Genomic DNA, 18892 nt, shown 5'->3' on the forward strand with positions numbered 1-18892 from the left:
CTGATTGATAATCAAGATATATATTGTGATAAAACGAGTCTTACATCGCGAAGTGCATCAAATCACGTGAGCACCTTGATTAAAAGCATGAAAAGAAAATATCTGTTGACAACGAGTTAGCGGTGCACATGCTTTGCAAATCCTGCAGTCGACCGAAATCTGCATGACACTTTACATGACACTTTACGAACCGGATTTCGATTTCGGTGCGCGATTTTGATTGGACTATGCATAGACTCGTTAGTCCAGCCAAAATGTAACTGCATAATACCAGCCTAGTTTGGCAAGGGTGGAAACTGGACTTTATAGTCAGTTAACTCTCTTGCCTCGGGAAGATGGAGATGTCATGCAACTGTGGAGACAAATACATTGGAGACAATTCACGCCACATAGCCACCAGAATAAAAGAACAAGACCGATATTGAAATATCTGACATGAAATCTGTCCTTTCAGAACATGTCATAAGTAATCCTGCTCACCATATTTCCAAGATGTTGTATATCGATATAACTATCTCCCTTGTTCATCTTGCCAACTTCCAAGGCCACTTAACAGTAGTTAACTGGAATACCGGTACTGTTCAAAGTAGCGTAAAACACAACTCACTCACTCACTTTAGTTGAGTTCAGTAATCAGAGCTGACTCGTTGTTGACTTGTTGACTTGTTGTTGGCTTGTTGTTGACTTGTTGACTTGTTGACTTCTTGTTGACTTGCTGTTGACTTGTTGACTTGTTGTTGTGTGTTCGGTGCATCATAAGTACACGAAATGCACAGTGACACACAATCAGCCAGGGCATGTTGTTTAAGCCATGTCCAAGATTGTTATATTTAAGTTTCGAACATACAATTAACTTGACACAGCAGTTAGGAAAGTCGTTTAATATTCAATACTGATAAACATTATAAATAAGTTAGAAAATGCTAAAAACCTGATAAAAAAGATTACAATAAATCACATATATGTCAAAGAAACATAATAAAGTATAAAATTATTGAGCATTGATTGAGAAATATTCCTTGGTTAAAAACATGAGATTTCTGTTCAAGTTCAATCTTCGTTTCAAAATGAGGAGAAAATTAAATTTGAAAATTTTCTATAGAGACGCAAGATCAGGAGAAATTGATATAGAGAAATAATATAGTTTAAAGTAACAAGTGTGGATGAGTGTTCTTCATTGTTGATGTGACTTTAATGAAGAACAATGAAGAACACTCATCCACACTGGTGCACTACATCAATTGTGACATCACACTTTTATGTACACATATATTCCCAGATTGCACTCTGTGGTAACTGGTCCAGCAGAGAGCAAGATGATTGATTAATGATGTATTGCAGGAGGATGAGGATATAAAAAAACAAATAAATTTGATAAATTTCCATGAATCTATTTATAGTCAACCTGTGATGGGATAGCCCTGTATTTTCAAGCCAGATATCTTTGCACAATGCAAGGCAGTAAATACATGCGACCCATGAATATCCGGGGTAGAATAGGTCTTCAGCAACCCATGCTTGCCGTAAAAGGCGACTTACGGGATCGGGTGATCAGGCTCGCTGATTTGTCATCAATCTCAATTGCGTTCCATATGGGCAATGGGAATCTGGCTTCATCATCTACCCAGAAGTTCACAACGTAATCGTTGAAGACCACGCCATGGTCGGCACCTGGTGACGAGTTCATGACTTCTATCCATGTATCTTGGACAGTGTGCGAGGGAGGCAGTGCCAAACCACCACAGGACCCGTAAAGATCCGGGGTAGAATAGGTCTTCAGCAACCCATGCTTGCCGTAAGAGGTGACTACCGTACTGTAAAAGGCGACGGGTGGTCAGGCTCTCTGACTTGGTTGATGCATGTCATCGAACCAATTGTGTGGACCGATGCTCATGTTGTCAATCACTGGATTGTCTGATCCAGACTCGATTATTCACAGACCGCCATCACATAGCTGGAATATTGCTGAGTGCGGCGTTAAACAACAAACAAACAAACAAAACATGCTATGCAATAGGAGTTTCCATAAGAAAATAAGTGCAAATATGATCACCTGATATCTGTTATCAAAACCAACAGTGAACCATTTTTGTCACACTCAATCAATATCACATAGAGCTACATGGAGAATAGGATTTACACATTGTACCCATGTGGGGAAACAAACCCAGCTTTGGGATGAAGATGTACAAGGCCACTTGATATACAGTGAAATGGTTCACCTGGTCCTCAAGATGAGAAAAGTCTTGTAAGAAAGAGGGCACTTAGATGTCCCCGTGTTCCGTCTCGAAGTTGAAGAGATTATGCATCATGGTCCTCAGTGGTTTAAGCTAAGGAGCACCATCCTGACTGGAAGTGGCACCTGTCCCCATCCCGTTGTGGTGGAGGTGTACGGTTGGGGAGTTGGCCAGGATGCGGGTGACAGAGGCGGGTCGGGCGGAGTCTGCCACCAGGTAGCTGGTCAGGGACACGTTCAGTTCCGACAGCTTCACCAGATGGTTCAAATCCTGTTCCTCACTCGCCTTCTGGGCCTGTAGAACAGAACACTTATTTAAACAGGAAATCTCACAGATCATTGGCATAACAACGCAACATCTCTTCAGATGAACAGAACATCACAGAGATGACTCATGGATGAACAGAACATCACAGAGATGACTCACAGATGAAGAGAGCATCACAGAGATGACTCACAGATGAACAGAACATCACAGATCACTCACAGATGAACAGAACATCACACAGATCACTCACAGATGAACAGAACATCACAGATCACTCACAGATGAACAGAACATCACACAGATCACTCACAGATGAATCATCACACAGATCACTCACAGATGAACATCACATCACAGATCACTCACAGATGAACAGAACATCACAGATCACTCACAGATGAACAGAACATCACACAGATCACTCACAGATGAATCATCACACAGATCACTCACAGATGAACAGAACATCACAGATCACTCACAGATGAACAGAACATCACACAGATCACTCACAGATGAATCATCACACAGATAACTCAGATGAATAGAACACCACAGATCACTCACAGATGAACAGAACACCACACAGATCACTCACAGATGAATCATCACACAGATAACTCAGATGAATAGAACATCACACAGATCACTCACAGATGAATCATCACACAGATCACTCAGATGAACAGAACATCACACAGATCACTCACAGATGAACAGAACATCACACAGATCACTCTCAGATGAATAGAACATCACACAGATCACTCAGATGAATCATCACACAGATCACTCAGATGAATAGAACATCACACAGATCACTCAGATGAATAGAACATCACACAGATCACTCACATATGAACAGAACATCACACAGATCACTCAGATGAACAGAACATCACACAGATCACTCACAGATGAACAGAACATCACACAGATCAATCAGATGAAGAGAAGATCACACAGATCACTCAGATGAATCATCACACAGATCACTCACAGATGAACAGAACATCACACAGATCACTCACAGATGAACAGAACATCACACAGATCACTCACAGATGAACAGAACATCACAGATCACTCACAGATGAACAGAACATCACAGATCACTCACAGATGAACAGAACATCACAGATCACTCACAGATGAACAGAACATCACACAGATCACTCACAGATGAACAGAACATCACAGATCACTCACAGATGAACAGAACATCACACAGATCACTCACAGATGAACAGAACATCACAGATCACTCACAGATGAACAGAACATCACAGATCACTCACAGATGAACAGAACATCACAGATCACTTACAGATGAACAGAACATCACAGATCACTCACAGATGAACAGAACATCACAGATCACTCACAGATGAATCATCACACAGATAACTCAGATGAACAGAACATCACACAGATCACTCACAGATGAACAGAACATCACAGATCACTCACAGATGAACAGAACATCACACAGATCACTCACAGATGAATCATCACACAGATAACTCACAGATGAACAGAACATCACACAGATCACTCACAGATGAACAGAACATCACACAGATAACTCAGATGAACAGAACATCACACAGATCACTCACAGATGAACAGAACATCACACAGATCACTCACAGATGAACAGAACATCACACAGATAACTCAGATGAACAGAACATCACACAGATCACTCACAGATGAACAGAACATCACAGATCAATCACAGATGAACAGAACATCACACAGATCACTCACAGATGAACAGAACATCACAGATCACTCACAGATGAACAGAACATCACAGATCACTCACAGATGAACAGAACATCACACAGATCACTCACAGATGAACAGAACATCACACAGATCACTCACAGATGAACAGAACATCACACAGATCACTCACAGATGAATAGAACATCACAGGTCACTCACAGATGAACAGAACATCACAGATCACTCACAGATGAACAGAACATCACACAGATCACTCACAGATGAACAGAACATCACAGATCACTCACGGATGAACAGAACATCACACAGATCACTCACAGATGAACAGAACATCACACAGATCACTCACAGATGAACAGAACATCACAGATCACTCACAGATGAACAGAACATCACACAGATCACTCACAGATGAACAGAACATCACACAGATCACTCACAGATGAACAGAACATCACAGATGACTCACAGATGAACAGAACATCACACAGATAACTCACAGATGAACAGAACATCACAGATCACTCACAGATGAACAGAACATCACAGATCACTCACAGATGAACAGAACATCACACAGATCACTCACAGATGAACAGAACATCACACAGATCACTCACAGATGAACAGAACATCACAGATCACTCACAGATGAACAGAACATCACACAGATCACTCACAGATGAACAGAACATCACAGATCACTCACAGATGAACAGAACATCACACAGATCACTCACAGATGAATAGAACACCACACAGATCTCTCACAACAAAACAGATCACTAATACTATTGTTTGGCAGGCAATGGAGTGCAAGATCTACTTTGCCAACCAACTCACGTGACCCAAACACTGTTCTATCAACTGCCCTCAATTGTTTGTGATTGTCTGTGTAAGTCATATAGACAACTGAACTGCAAATAATTCTCTAGATCTGACTAGGGTCAGTGTAAATTCTAAACAATATGGGTGACAAGATTTTGAGATGGCATGCAAAATAGCGGTCACACTTCATTACCTGCCTGACTATACAGTGGTTGATAGTTTGGAAACGTAATAGCTCATATCATTACATGTTTTTGAGAAACACTGATCTCAATTTGTATTTTTACTTTGTCTTTTTTGGACGCAGTATGCAAAACATTGGTTAGCTGATGCAGTTTTTGTTTGTTTGTTGCCGCACTCAGCAATATTCCAGCTGTATGTATATTAATCTCCATGTATTCTTTGTATATATGCAACACTAACGTTGAGCTGTGCCCGTCTCTCCAGCGAGTCCTTGGTCAGGCTGTCATCAGCTTCCTTCCTCTGCATCAGAAGAGTGTGAGTCAGCTTGTCCCTACAACACCAGCAGATTACAATTATCTCATATTACTAAACGTCCGGGCAAAAGAAATATACCGTATTCGACGTAATAAGCGCCCAGGGCACTCTCAAAATTAGAAATATGGGGGCTCTTATTGGAATATTATTTTGGTGAAAAAAAACAGAGTTGAAAGATATATTTTGTGGTTTATGCTGACAGCCTGAAATGGTAATATTCGACAGATATATTTTCCCAGAATTGAATTGCCCATAAGTAAGGGTGTATTTTACACATGAGTGTGTATCATACGCGAATATATTTGCTAATATATTGGCTAGTGAACAATCCAAATTAGCACCCCTTCCGATTGATCAATGTACACAAGATTTTTTTATGCACCCTTAATTATTGGCAGTTAAATTCTGGAAAAATATATCTGTTGGTATATAAACATTTCAGGTTGTCAGCATAAACCACGAAATTAATCTTTCAGCTCTGTTTTTTTTCACCAAAATAATATTCTAATAAGACCCCCCTATTTCTAATTTTGAGAGCGGTTGTTCCTTTTTGTACAAGACAAGGGCAAGTAACTCTAACAGGCGTACATTGCAGGTGACAGGTGTTGACTTATGACTATATATATATTCTGTAGTGAGTGAGTGAATGTTGTTTTATGCTGCAATCAGCAATATTCCATCTGTATCACTATGGTCCAAAATTAGTTGTCCGGGCAAGTCACATCAGGGGTTGTTCAATGACCAGCAATCCTAGCCAGTCCAGACACCATGACGCTTTATCACACAGATGACAATGACACCACAGTATCTTGTTGTCTCAATCTCATTAAAATCATATTTTAGTTCTCGCTACCGCTAAACAAAGATCTGAGGACAATCCCATTAGGGGTCACGTCAGAATGACCTTTCATCTGACCAATCAGAGCGTCGCTTACCAGATCATGAAAGTGACACTCGGAATGTGATTTCTAATCATGCAACCTGGAAAACTTAAACATGGGGTATTCCGAACTATAGTTACGGGTTTTACGACTGAATCCATATAATCTAGACCATCTATTTGCCATTCCAGAATGTTCTTTTGTTCAGGTTTCAAAATATGTTTCGAAGCGTAGGCGCCAATTTGAATTTAGTGCTGTAAAGCACAAGAAAGCTGCCTTCTGATTGGCTAATGTCGACATCTTGTCAGTCCTTCCATTGGTTGGTCAAAATTTGTGACCCGTAATGGGATGTCCTCAGATCTTTGTTTAGCGATAGCGAGAACTAAGATCTGATTTTAATAAGATTGCTTGTTGGCTCTTTCACCAAACATGGAGACCTGTGAAGATTCCGGGGTAGAATAGGTCTTCAGCAACCCATGCTTGCCGTAAAAGGCGACTAACGGGTTCGGGTGGTCAGGCTCGCTGACTTGGTTGATGCATGTCATTGATACCAATTGCGTGGATCGATGCTCATGATATTAATCACTGGATTGTCTGGTCCAGACTCGATTATTTACAGACCGCCGTCTGGAATATTGCTGAGAGCGGCGTTAAACAACAAACCAAACCAAACCAAACATGGAATCCATATGTATGGTGGGTTGATGGGGTAGCCTGGTGGTTAAAGTGTTCGCTCGTCACGCAGTAGACCCGGTTTCGATTCCCCAAATGGGTACAATGTGTTAAGCCCATTTCTGGTGTCCCCCTGTGTGATATTGCTGGAAAAGTGCTAAAAGCAACGTAAAACAATACTCACTCAGTCACTCCAATATATATGGTTGTATTCTGTACACATACTTAAGAGATTCTTATACCTATCATTGACAGAAGGCCTATATGTTAGTTCAATGTCATAATTTCATTATAAATTTCACAAAGTAAAACTAAAATAAACCCCAGATACCTTGTTAATAATACAATCATAACTGCAGTTTTATAGAAATATATGAAGCTATCTTGTTTTGCTCAATGAGCAAGATATTACAATTTATCCCCTCAAAACAGCTTCCACACGAGATATCACTTGTATCTCTTAGAAGATATCCCTACTGTGAATTGCATCACAATGCTTTGCACACCACATTCATGACCAACTCGTGTTATTCCGAAGAAGCCGAATAGCGACTCGTGCCTCTCTTGTGGCCATTTATGCGACCGGGTTCCGTCTTAGCGCAAACGGGCATACCTAAAACAATTGCCAACTTGTTACATAATGGGTCACATATAATTCCCCATATTATATATATATTTCAGATGCAGTTAAAAGCACATCGGAACATGCGGAATTATATAGTATGATAGAACACATTTAACTGTGTCTTAGGTATATTTTTAGATGCAAGACATATGTAAAATCAAAAATTATTTCTGAGTGATTCTTTGATGAAGAACTTGAAATCATACACGCAGTTTGATTGGTTTGTCATATTTTCGCACATAACATTGATCGATAGTGGCATGAGTCTTCTTGCAGGTTACGGGCGAGTGGTAACGAATGTGCACACCATTGTGACATCATCAGTTACCATGACGTCACATTCACTAAACTCTGCCTCCGAAGCTGCACTGCCACTGGTTATTACTGTTTCCCAATTGGATAAGTTAGAAGAATGATCAAAAGAATCTCACGTGTCGATAAATTTTAAACTTTTATCGACTCATATTAATATATAAATTTTGATATCAAAAGACACTCGGGTGCGATTCTCTATGTATCGCAACTACACAAAGCAACCCTTCTCTAACTACTGTTTTCAGTTTCACCAAACAAGCTCACTTCTCCATCCTCTGCTGGTGTGTCACCTGCTGAAGCTCCATGGCTTGTTCTGCAAGTAAAGAACACATTCGCATAACTCATCTATTTCAATAATGCCATAGAGATATGATTTTGAGAAATGACTATGTAAACAGATTCATACACATTTATACAATAAGATTGAAAACTGACTGAAACATTAAAATTAAAATATGAAAATATTTCTACGAAGTTATGAACAAAACATGAACACAGAAGTTTGACAGTACAGATCTCAGTAGGCGGTCAGCATTTAGAAAATTTTCTTTCTAGGACTTAAAAAAATAAAAGAATTGGTTCTCAGGCAATGGTTTTTGAAAATATATTGCGGGCGGGTGGTGTCTTTTTGTTGTTGTTCAAACTAGTATGTAACCAAATAAACAGTTGTGTACCGTCAACCTGGGAAAGGGCCTCCCTACAAAAATGTATTCTGGATGAGTAAAATACTAGAAAACAGTATTTGACTAGTGTTGGACTTTTCTTTTTTTTTTCTAAAAATTGAAATAAAAACGAAACATGCAGCACCCTTTAAGATGATGGGGGCAGTGCCTCAGAACCAAGACTATTATTTTTTTTAGCCTAGGGATGACATTTTGAAGCATTTTCAGCTTCACCTAGATTGACGGTTTATGAACCAAAAACGGACCGGAGCAAAGCCCAATTCAGTCGAGAAAGATGAATTTGAATTATTTATCACTTGAGACTGGAACGCTGGTAAAATAACAGGAGGAATCAATATTCATGAATAGGGGAAAATGCAGAATGGCCATCCAGTTTGGTACCAAACGGAATGCGACACTGCATCAGTTACCTCCCTTGCTGTCTTACCCTGCTGCAGCCTCTGCATCTCATTGTGCAGCTTGACGTCTGTGAGGTTCTGGAACTGCTCCTCTTGTTCGTACTGCACAGACAGACAACATGACATCAGTATAATTACACATGTTGTATCATCCAAGAAAGGAGAGTGAGTGAGTATGGCTTTACGCCGCTTTTAGCTTCACACATTGTACCCATGTGGAGAATCAAACCCGGGTCTTTGGTGTGACAAGCAAACACTTTAACCACTAGGCTACTCCACCGCCCCCAAAGAAGGAAGAGCCCATATGAGAAATAGGGATGACTTCTGGGGTCCGTTCAACAATGTTAAACTAGTTAAAACACTACTGCAGTACCTATTCTTGTTTTATGCATTCATTGTATTAGCAAAACTTCAAAAGCCATTGTCAGTTGGTGCTTTCATTACTTGTCATGAATATATTTCCATCAGTCCTGGACAAAGAATCGATAGTAACCTGGCACATTGCTACAAAATAAGAGACATTAAGGGACTGACACTTGAAAAGGGATATTGAAGGGAGAGTAATTTCGGCATAGTTGTGGACATCTTCCCGAGGCAAGAGAGTTAACTGACTATAAAAGTCCAGTTTCCACCCTTGCCGAACTAGTCTAGGATTATGGAGTTACATTTTGGCTGGACTAACGAGTCTATGCAAAGTCCAATTAAAATCGTGCAACGAAATCAAAATCCGGTTCGTAGAGTGTCATGCAGATTTCGGTTGACTGCAGCATTTGCAAAGCATGTGCACCGCTAACTCGTTGTCAACAGATATTTTCTAAATCTTTTCATGTTTTTAATCAAGGTGCTCACGTGATTTGATGCACTTTGCGATGTAAGACTCGTTTTATCACAATATAGATCTTGATTATCGATCAGATCGTCTTGACTGGGCGCCACCGTTTTGTTTGAAACAAATGCAAGTGATATGAGAGGTTGAATCTGATTGGTCAATAGGAGAGGCATAGAAAGGACATAACTCGTAATAGCCACTGGTGGCGCTTCGATCGAGCCCAGGAATTCCAGCCTAGTTCGGCAAGGGTGGAAACTGGACTTTTAAAGTCAGTTAACTCTCTTGCCTCAGAAAGATGAGTTGTGGAGGATAAGTCGTAAGTCCATCCCTTCCTGAATACCTTGCCACTAACAATTCTTGCTTTCATAGATTATTTGTTTACTTACCTGGATCTTGAGCTGACTTCGCTTATCGATTGAGCGGTCATGCAACTTCTGAAGTTTGTCATGAGCAAAGTAGCCCCGAAACACGACCTTTGACACGACAAAGCCAATGGCCTTGCATCTCTCCAACAGCTGAGGGTAACTGTCAAGGTCATTCAGTTTGCTGGACTCTTCAATAAACGCCATGTACCTGAATCAGAGTTGTGTCAACACAGAGTTAAACCACGGAAACAGGGTGTCATGTCACTGAACTTACATTCATCAGCTTGTGCATCAACAACTAGTTTTAGCTTTCATGCAGAGCTAATGCACTCAACCACTACCATTTTAAGGAGTCAATCGTTGTAATACGTATGTGGTAAAGTGGACCTTATGGAACGGGCAAACGGAAGTTGTTAGTATCAGAGGGACACACGATTTCGGCGAAAATAATGAAACTATTATTTAAATGAAATTTTTTATTAACATTAATAAAATTCAAATAGGTCAAATAGGTATCAAAAGGAATCACACGCCTCATGGAAATTGCCATTTATTCTTCTAAAAATAGGATTTACAAAAACTTGGAATCAACATGAATCAGGTAATCAAAAAAACAGAATCGGAATCATGTGCTTTAAACACTTTCTCACAAAAATATATTACAAACAAAAGTCGAGATAAACAGATAAACAACAAACACTTCTGATTCCTGATAGTATAATCACAGGATTTACTTGCGTAATTCCATATGGATGTGTAAATATTCTATTTCTGATGATGGATCACAACGAGACATAGTTTTAGGGTGGGGGTCGGGCTTAAAGCTACAGATTTCAAGGACCAAGTTAATAACTCGGCTTAACAATAAGATTGGCTTATCTAAGGTCACATACGGTACAACAATGTTATTATTCCACATTTAGTACCGGTAACTGTAAATAAATTTTACTTACGTTCTCTGAGTTGCATATGTCACAACATCAGCACACAGGCAGCTGAAACAGACAACACCATGTTGAAAATTCTGATACAGACGATGATCAACAAGCCCCTTAGAGCAGTGATGACTTCAACAGGTAAAACTAAAACATCCAAATATGAGACTGATCATGTCAGGACACATTTACAAAAATCAAAAACCTGCAACAGCTATGTTACCCGTGAAGATCCGGGGTAGAATAGGTCTTCAGCAACCCATGCTTGCCTTAAAAGGTGACTATGCTTGTCGTAAAAGACGACTAATGGGATCAGGTGGTCAGGCTCGCTAACTTGGTTGATGCATGCCATCGATCCCAAATGCGTGGATCGATGTTCATGATATTAATCACTGGATTGTCTGGTCCAGACTCGATTATTTACAGACCGCCGTCATATAGCTGGAATATTGCTGAGTGCAGCGTAAAACAACCAACCAACCAACCAACCAACCAACCAACCAACCAACCAACCATCCAACAGCTATGTATGTGAGCTGGTGGGTGTAGGACAACAAAGGTGTTTTAGTTTAGGTGGAGACGAATGAAGTCCACATGTGATGTTACTGTAATACCAACTCACAATACGAACAACTCCAGAAAGGAATGTGTGTGTTGGACATCAATGCTTAACAATACAGACTGCTGCCAAGTAAAGCAATAAAAATAACTAAAAAAATGCTAAGAAAACTCCAGTCTTGACAAACTGCTTACTTGACAAAATCAGCAACTGGATCCTTAGTTGCGCTCAGCTGAAATATATACATGATAATTCAAAACTCACAGTGGAAGTTAAAAGAAAATTATAAACTGTTCACATTTGACAATTGATATATAATTTGACCAATTTAGTCAGCACATTTTACCTGTTTATATTATTAGAGACTGTTGGAGAAATTAATTTGGTTCAAGAATTTTTCAAGGTTATTCTGCAAAAACAACAAGTGACAGCTGACAGAAGGGCAGTAAGGCGAACAACAAGATAATGATATTCATGTTGGGGAGGATCATCTCTGAGCCATTTTATCAAAGTCTTGTTTTCACCCTTGCCACATCAAGCCCACGTTTCTGTGCTAATCCTGTCGCACATATGAATAGTCCAATCAGAGAACATTTCACAAAATCAACATTCACGACTGGTACACCTTCGTATGAAAGTGATTTACCGCTGCCTGTCTTTGTTGACACGAATATGTCTTTTTAATCTTTTAAACCCCCAAAGCTTGCCTATGATTTTGCATCAGGGATGAAATCGCGAATGTTTTCAATATCTGATCGACTAGGTCATGGCCTGTGGTAGTCTCCATCTTTGTGATGTGATGTGATGTTTGTTGTGTAACGCCGCACTTGGCAATATTCCAGCTATATGACGTCGGTCTGTGAATAATCGATTCTGGACCAGACAATCCAGTGATTAACATCATGAGCATTGATCCACGCAACTGGGATACGATGACATGCATAAACCAAGTCAGCGAGCCTGACCACCTGATCCCATCAGTCGCCTCTTATGACAAGCATAGTCGCCTTTTACAGCAAGCATGGGTTGCTGAAGACCTATTCTACACCAGATCTTCACGGGTCTGCCATCTTTGTGAAGCTATACAAGATAAGAACAGCGATCTGATTGGATTTCACATTTTCATTACAAGGGGAACAACTCATGGTGGCGCCAAGGTTGAGCCCAGAAAATTGGCCTTGGGTAGTATGCCAAGGGTAGAAACTAGGCTTTGATATAGGCTAGTGACCACGCCTACCTCGGGAAGATGGGGAGGATGTGCTGAACATGTTATTATTGTTTTCAATGACAAACTTTTAGAAAGTCTTTGTCCCCAAAGGTTACAGACAGTTGCCCTAAACTGACAAATTTACTGATAAATGACTCACCATTTTTTCAATATCAACCAGCTCGTAGAACATCATCAGCTTGACTCGGATGAGGGCGTCATCAGCAGTCCGTACTTCATCAACCTGTGTAACAGACATCACCATAGAGGCAGTGTAAAAGGTTACAGGGAAAAAAGTTCAAACTCACACTGTTCTTGGCATTTAAGGCATTTTTTGGATACACAACGTTTTAAATACACAGATTTTCAGCACTGTACTTGTAAAAGCATAATTAACAGCATTTCAAAGTCGCTTAATTCAAAGTTCAATGTTCAATGTTCATTTTAGAGTCTGATATTCCATACAACTCCCATCTTCCCACGGCAAGGGAGTTAACTGACTATAAAAGTCCAGTTTCTCCCCTTGCCGAACAAGGCTGGAATTCTGGAGTTACATTTTGGCAGGACTAACAAGTCTATGCATAGTCCAATCAAAATTGTGTAACAAACTTGACATCCGGTTCATAAACAACAAGGATTTCAACATGTAGATTTCGGTCGACGGCAGGATTTGCAAAGCATGTGTACCGTTAATTGGACGCCGACAGATATTTTGCAAATCTTTTCATGTTTATAATCAAGGTGATCTAATACACTTCGCAGGGTAAGACCAGCGTTATTACAATATAGATCTGGATTATCAATCAGATAATCACCGCTATTTTGTTTTTAAACAAATGCAAGTGATATGAGAAATGAAATCGGATTGGTCAGTATGAGGGACATAGAATGGACATAACTCGTAATAGCCACTGGTGACACTACGTTCGAGCCCAGGAATTCCAACCTAGTTCGGCAAGGGTGGAAACTGGACTTTTATAGTCAGTTAACTCCCTTGACACGGGAAGATGTTCTACTCCTTGCAGAAATTGCACTTCAGATTTTCAGCCTTCTGCAATATTCCGATTGTTTAGATGTTCGTGTCAACCAGTTAAGTCATTGCAGAAACTGATATGATGCACCAATGATTTGCTGTACATGGTGTAGGCTCTTTTTCAACTCACATTGTAATAGAACTGGTCTGGGATGATCTTCAGCTTTTTGAACTTGTGGCCATCTCCGATGATGCGAGTCTTGTTTTGGGGATCTGTGCCATGCCATTGGAAATCATGGAGCCTGTTGCCAGGAAACAACACTATCAAAACTACCATATGGTCACTTTGGGAACGTCATTTTTTCCTGTGCCCTATGTCATTTTTACATATTCCTCATGGATATATCATATGCATATTCATGTCAATTTCAAAATTCATGGATGTTTCATATCCATACTGAGGTATTCTGTTGGCTTTTGAAAAGCCTCATGTGACGTACACCAATAACGAATGGCCCAGTTGTCCAAGGTGCTGCATTTCGATGTGCAGAGTTGCGTCCCTTGGGCACGCCAGAAACCCATGCTTGTGGGTTCGAAACCCGGCTCGTCCCAATTATGTTTCTAGGTTTGTCAGCACCATACCCGTGCTCCTGGGTTTCATCAAACTGGTAAACGTCTGAGACCTGCACCACTTCGGGCTTTCCTCCCACATAAAGCTGACACACAGTTATTTAACTGGAATACTGTTAAGCGGAGTTAAACCAAACTCACTCAATGGTGCATCACTGGTTTCAATGTTTACTGGACTACATTAGTTTTACTGTCTATTAGGGCTGGGACCAACAGGACTACCCTGACCCGTGGTTAGTCACGTGATATATTGTTTCATGACAAAAATTCACTATAATTATAAATACATGGTTACACCACAATTTTAAGTCTCTAATGTTCGCATTTCTTCATGACTATGAACACGTTCCTTCTGACTTAAATATGTTTGAACAAAACTAAAGCTTCAGTGTATGCATGACCACATCGTTTTATACGTGTATCTAAAAAAATTCTGCCAGGGCTACTGTCAAACTATTCCCAATCGGACATTTTATACCTATCTCTTGACACCAACAGCGGGTACCCGGGTAGGGTCGGGTAAAAGGGATGTCGGTACCCGGGTAGTAAATTTGGACTCGTCCCAGCCCTAACTGTAATATATATCTGTAATACTGTTAAGAGTGGAGTTAAACCCAACTCAGTTACTCACACATATACAGAACAATGGTTCCTGAGAGCTCTTTTTCTGTAACATTTTGTACAACATCTGATATCAAAGACCAAAGGGGGGCGGCCGGGTAGCCTAGTGGTTAAAGTGTTCGCTCGTCACGCCGAAGACCTGCGTTCGAAACCCGACATGGGTACAATGTGTGAAGCCCATTTCTGGTGTCCCCCGCCGTGATATTGCTGGAATATTGCTAAAAGCGGCATAAAACCAAACTCACTCACTCACTCAAAGCTCAATGGGCGTTAATACCAATACAAAAACAGCTACATCCGAAACAACACCTTGTGTCTCACCATTCACTGGCAGCGGGCATGAACTGACAGGGGCCATACTTGATGTATCGCTTGACAGTGTCGGTTTCCTTATCCTTAGCGTAGACAACCAGAGCCTCGCTGGCGTCCAGGGCAATGACCTCCTGAACGGTAGTACTGGAAATTCTCACAGGGTTGCTGAACATGACGTGGGGCCTACAAACACAAGAAACAGCTCCAACATTATACTAGGCCAGAAAACTACTTTCTATGTTTTAACACTTATCCTGTTTGTTCAGCACACAGACAAACTGTATACATGTGAAAGTACCATGTTAACTTAATTAAACACCCAGACGTATATTTTTTTCACTCTTTATTACTGGTGTTTTAACACACAGATAACAATTGTGAGAATTCAGTTCACAAAAAGTACTCGGCATTTATTTGAGGTCCTGGATTTATTTGAGGCAATATGGTATTTCAAATCCATCATAATTTTAATTTTCCTAAAATACTTTATATCAATGGTTAGGTTTTCAGTAATATATATGATTCTTCTTTCAAATTTGATGAATTCTATTTTCTACCGTACATTACATAATTATTTAGTTTGGGCACTAGCTCCTCATAACTGATGTTTTTTTACCCCAAACTGGAGCAACATTATTATTTGCCACATTTAACTTATCTACAGCATACACGTATCTGGTGAATTGTTGTTGGCTATTATTGTTCACTAGGTGACATACTGATTTATACCAATAATAGTAAATTCTGTTACCATGGTAACTTACCCTGGGATATGCTCCACACATCCATCCAGGAATCTGACCACAAGATATTCATTCTGATTGGCTGAGTGCTTTGTTAATTTGCAATATTTCTCCCTCCATAGGAACATCTGTGGACAGAATCAGGGAGAGGTACAACTTTCTGAATGGCACCCATGTTGCAATCAAACTCTCCCGATGAGAGTTACAATCATCTTAGCGATAGAACTGTGGCAAACCAATGTTAAAGTATGGGAGTTACGTTCATCTTAGCGCTACGATAGTTGTAAGTCTATGTTTAAGTATGGGAGTTACAATCATCTTAGCACTACAAATTTTGTAAGTCAATGTTAAAGTAGATGATTGTCTTAGGACTACGACTGTCGTAAGTAAATGTTAAATTATGAGAGTAATGACCCTCTTAGCGCTTAGACTGTCATAAGTCAGTGTTAAAGTATGAGAGTAATGACCCTCTTAGCGCTAAGACTGTCATAAGTCAGCGTTAAAGTATGAGAGTAATGACCCTCTTAGTTACGACTGTCATAAGTCATATCCTCTAAGGAATATTACGATCATCTTAGCACTTGATCATTTGTGGAACAAGGCCCTGAATGCCACTGACAGGGCCTGGAGTGAGTGAGTGGGTGGTTTAAGGCATCACAACTGACTGTGCAGAGTTGTTTCCCTTGCCAGTGTCTGGATCGGATCATCCTGGTTCATTTCATAGATAAGAAATAATTAAAGAAATAAAATGTAAATTGACTGAACACTAGACTAACATCTAGTCTCTGAATGAAAATATTATGCAGAAAAATACAGCTGCTAAATTATCTTAGTAAAATATATTTAAAAGGAGCCAAATCAGAGACTCTCAATCTAGACTAATATAGACATAAACATGTATCAGTATGTATGTGTGGGTTCGAATCCCAGAAAGGACTCAACCCAAAAATGTACGAGAATCTGTACTTTACTAAGAAAGTGTTATCCCAAATATAACATTTGTTACATTTGACCACTTTCTAAATGGCATTGTGTATTCATGTATCAGCTATGTTTGATTCAGGGTCTGTATGACAGACTAAATGAACACCAGAGAACGCTTCAGGGAAAGAAATATTAGTTGCATCACAAATAGCTATTGATAAACATTGAAAAACAAGTACTAATTACATGCACCAGGTCCCTCACTACTTATGCATTAGTGTCACAAATACATACACGTTTAGGTCCTTCTTCAATCCTGGCCTCTCCCTCCAAACTGTAGATAATTGCCTGGAAATTAAGTAGTTAATCTACATTTTGTACATGGGCTCCATGGTAAACTTTCAACAACACACATTCATAAAAGAAAACAGTTACAAGAACGACGTTCACGTTTCCCAACATAACACGGCGCCTAAACGAACACAGCGTCACTGGCATGCACCGCACTTCCGTAAACAAATGCAACAAACTCACTTCAAAAGTGTTCAACCAGAGACCATATATCTGGTTCAACGTGTTCAAATTTCATTACATTGCATATGTTGTGGCCCATACTTAAATAACATACATGGAACTAAACTAGATCTACAAGTAATGATAAATTAACAGTATTTTGTGCCAATTTGATAAAAAGCCATATTTTCTTTGACGAGTACATCTGCCACCTGGATACATATCGCATTTATTCCCTACCTTCTCCCCGACATCTAGTGTAACCCAGCCCATCATTTCAACCGTTTTGAATGGTAGCAGTCCGCAAATGGATTTGTGAGTCCACTTCTTATACAACCACTCTGGCAGGATTTGAACGACGCATCTCAGGCCGTTGTGTTGCAATGATTTCCAAGCGAGAAGGATCAATGCTTACACGCCTCTTCTAGACTTGCTGTGGCTGATCGTCACGACTACTTCTATTTTTAGGTCCATGCGATCACGAACCCGGTGTTTGATATTGACCACACGATATTATTAACTCTTGCGAGTATTTTTACGTGCAATACATTGCTCATTACTAAAAATATTTATCAAACTATTCTATTGTTTTAAGGTGTCCTGCTATATTTGTATTGCCTAGACAACAAGTGTGCGTGTATTCGCGCGCGCGTGTGCGTGTGATTTTTCGATATTATACAGTATTAAATTTATAAAAATAATCATTGAAAAAAATAACACCACCCTTAAAATGTGTCCTGTACAACTCAACATAAATATTTTGAATAATAACATAATTGTGTGTGTGTGTGTGCGTGTGTGCGTAGATAATTCCTCATGAATTAAGAGCCACAACAGGACTTAAATGTCTAGATTTATTAATAGTTTAGCATATATAGAGAGTCTCACACGAGTGTCTTTTGATATCAAATATATCAACACGAGTTGATAAAAGTGGAAAAATTCCGAGGCTACCTGTAAATAAATAATGTGATCCAGGGAAAACCACAACAACAACAACAATCGAAAAGTGTGTTGCAATGATGAACTGCAAGTAACACCACTTCTTATTGACATGTTGCTATATTAAACGTATATTACCTACTGAAATAATTTGAATTGAAAGAAAAAGACGAAATCCAAACT

At 39.7% G+C, this 18892-nt stretch overlaps 1 protein-coding gene across 1 annotated transcript; it reads right to left on the minus strand.

The window, feature by feature from the left end:
- Positions 1-1884: 1884 nt before the first annotated feature.
- LOC124138224 lies at positions 1885-18205 on the minus strand. The gene is made up of 13 exons (XM_046504770.2): positions 18008-18205; positions 17549-17602; positions 16352-16458; positions 15597-15770; positions 14215-14326; positions 13212-13295; positions 12039-12076; positions 11304-11345; positions 10372-10558; positions 9186-9258; positions 8340-8388; positions 5508-5598; positions 1885-2531 (listed from the first exon to the last, which is right to left on the minus strand). The coding sequence occupies exons 1-13, from the start codon at positions 18041-18043 to the stop codon at positions 2331-2333; spliced, it is 1248 nt and encodes a 415-aa protein (XP_046360726.2). The 5' UTR covers positions 18044-18205; the 3' UTR covers positions 1885-2330.
- Positions 18206-18892: the final 687 nt, after the last annotated feature.

This window comes from Haliotis rufescens, unplaced genomic scaffold (genome assembly GCF_023055435.1).
Source record: "Haliotis rufescens isolate VD_foot unplaced genomic scaffold, xgHalRufe1.0.p SCAF_5, whole genome shotgun sequence".
NCBI lineage: Eukaryota > Metazoa > Mollusca > Gastropoda > Lepetellida > Haliotidae > Haliotis > Haliotis rufescens.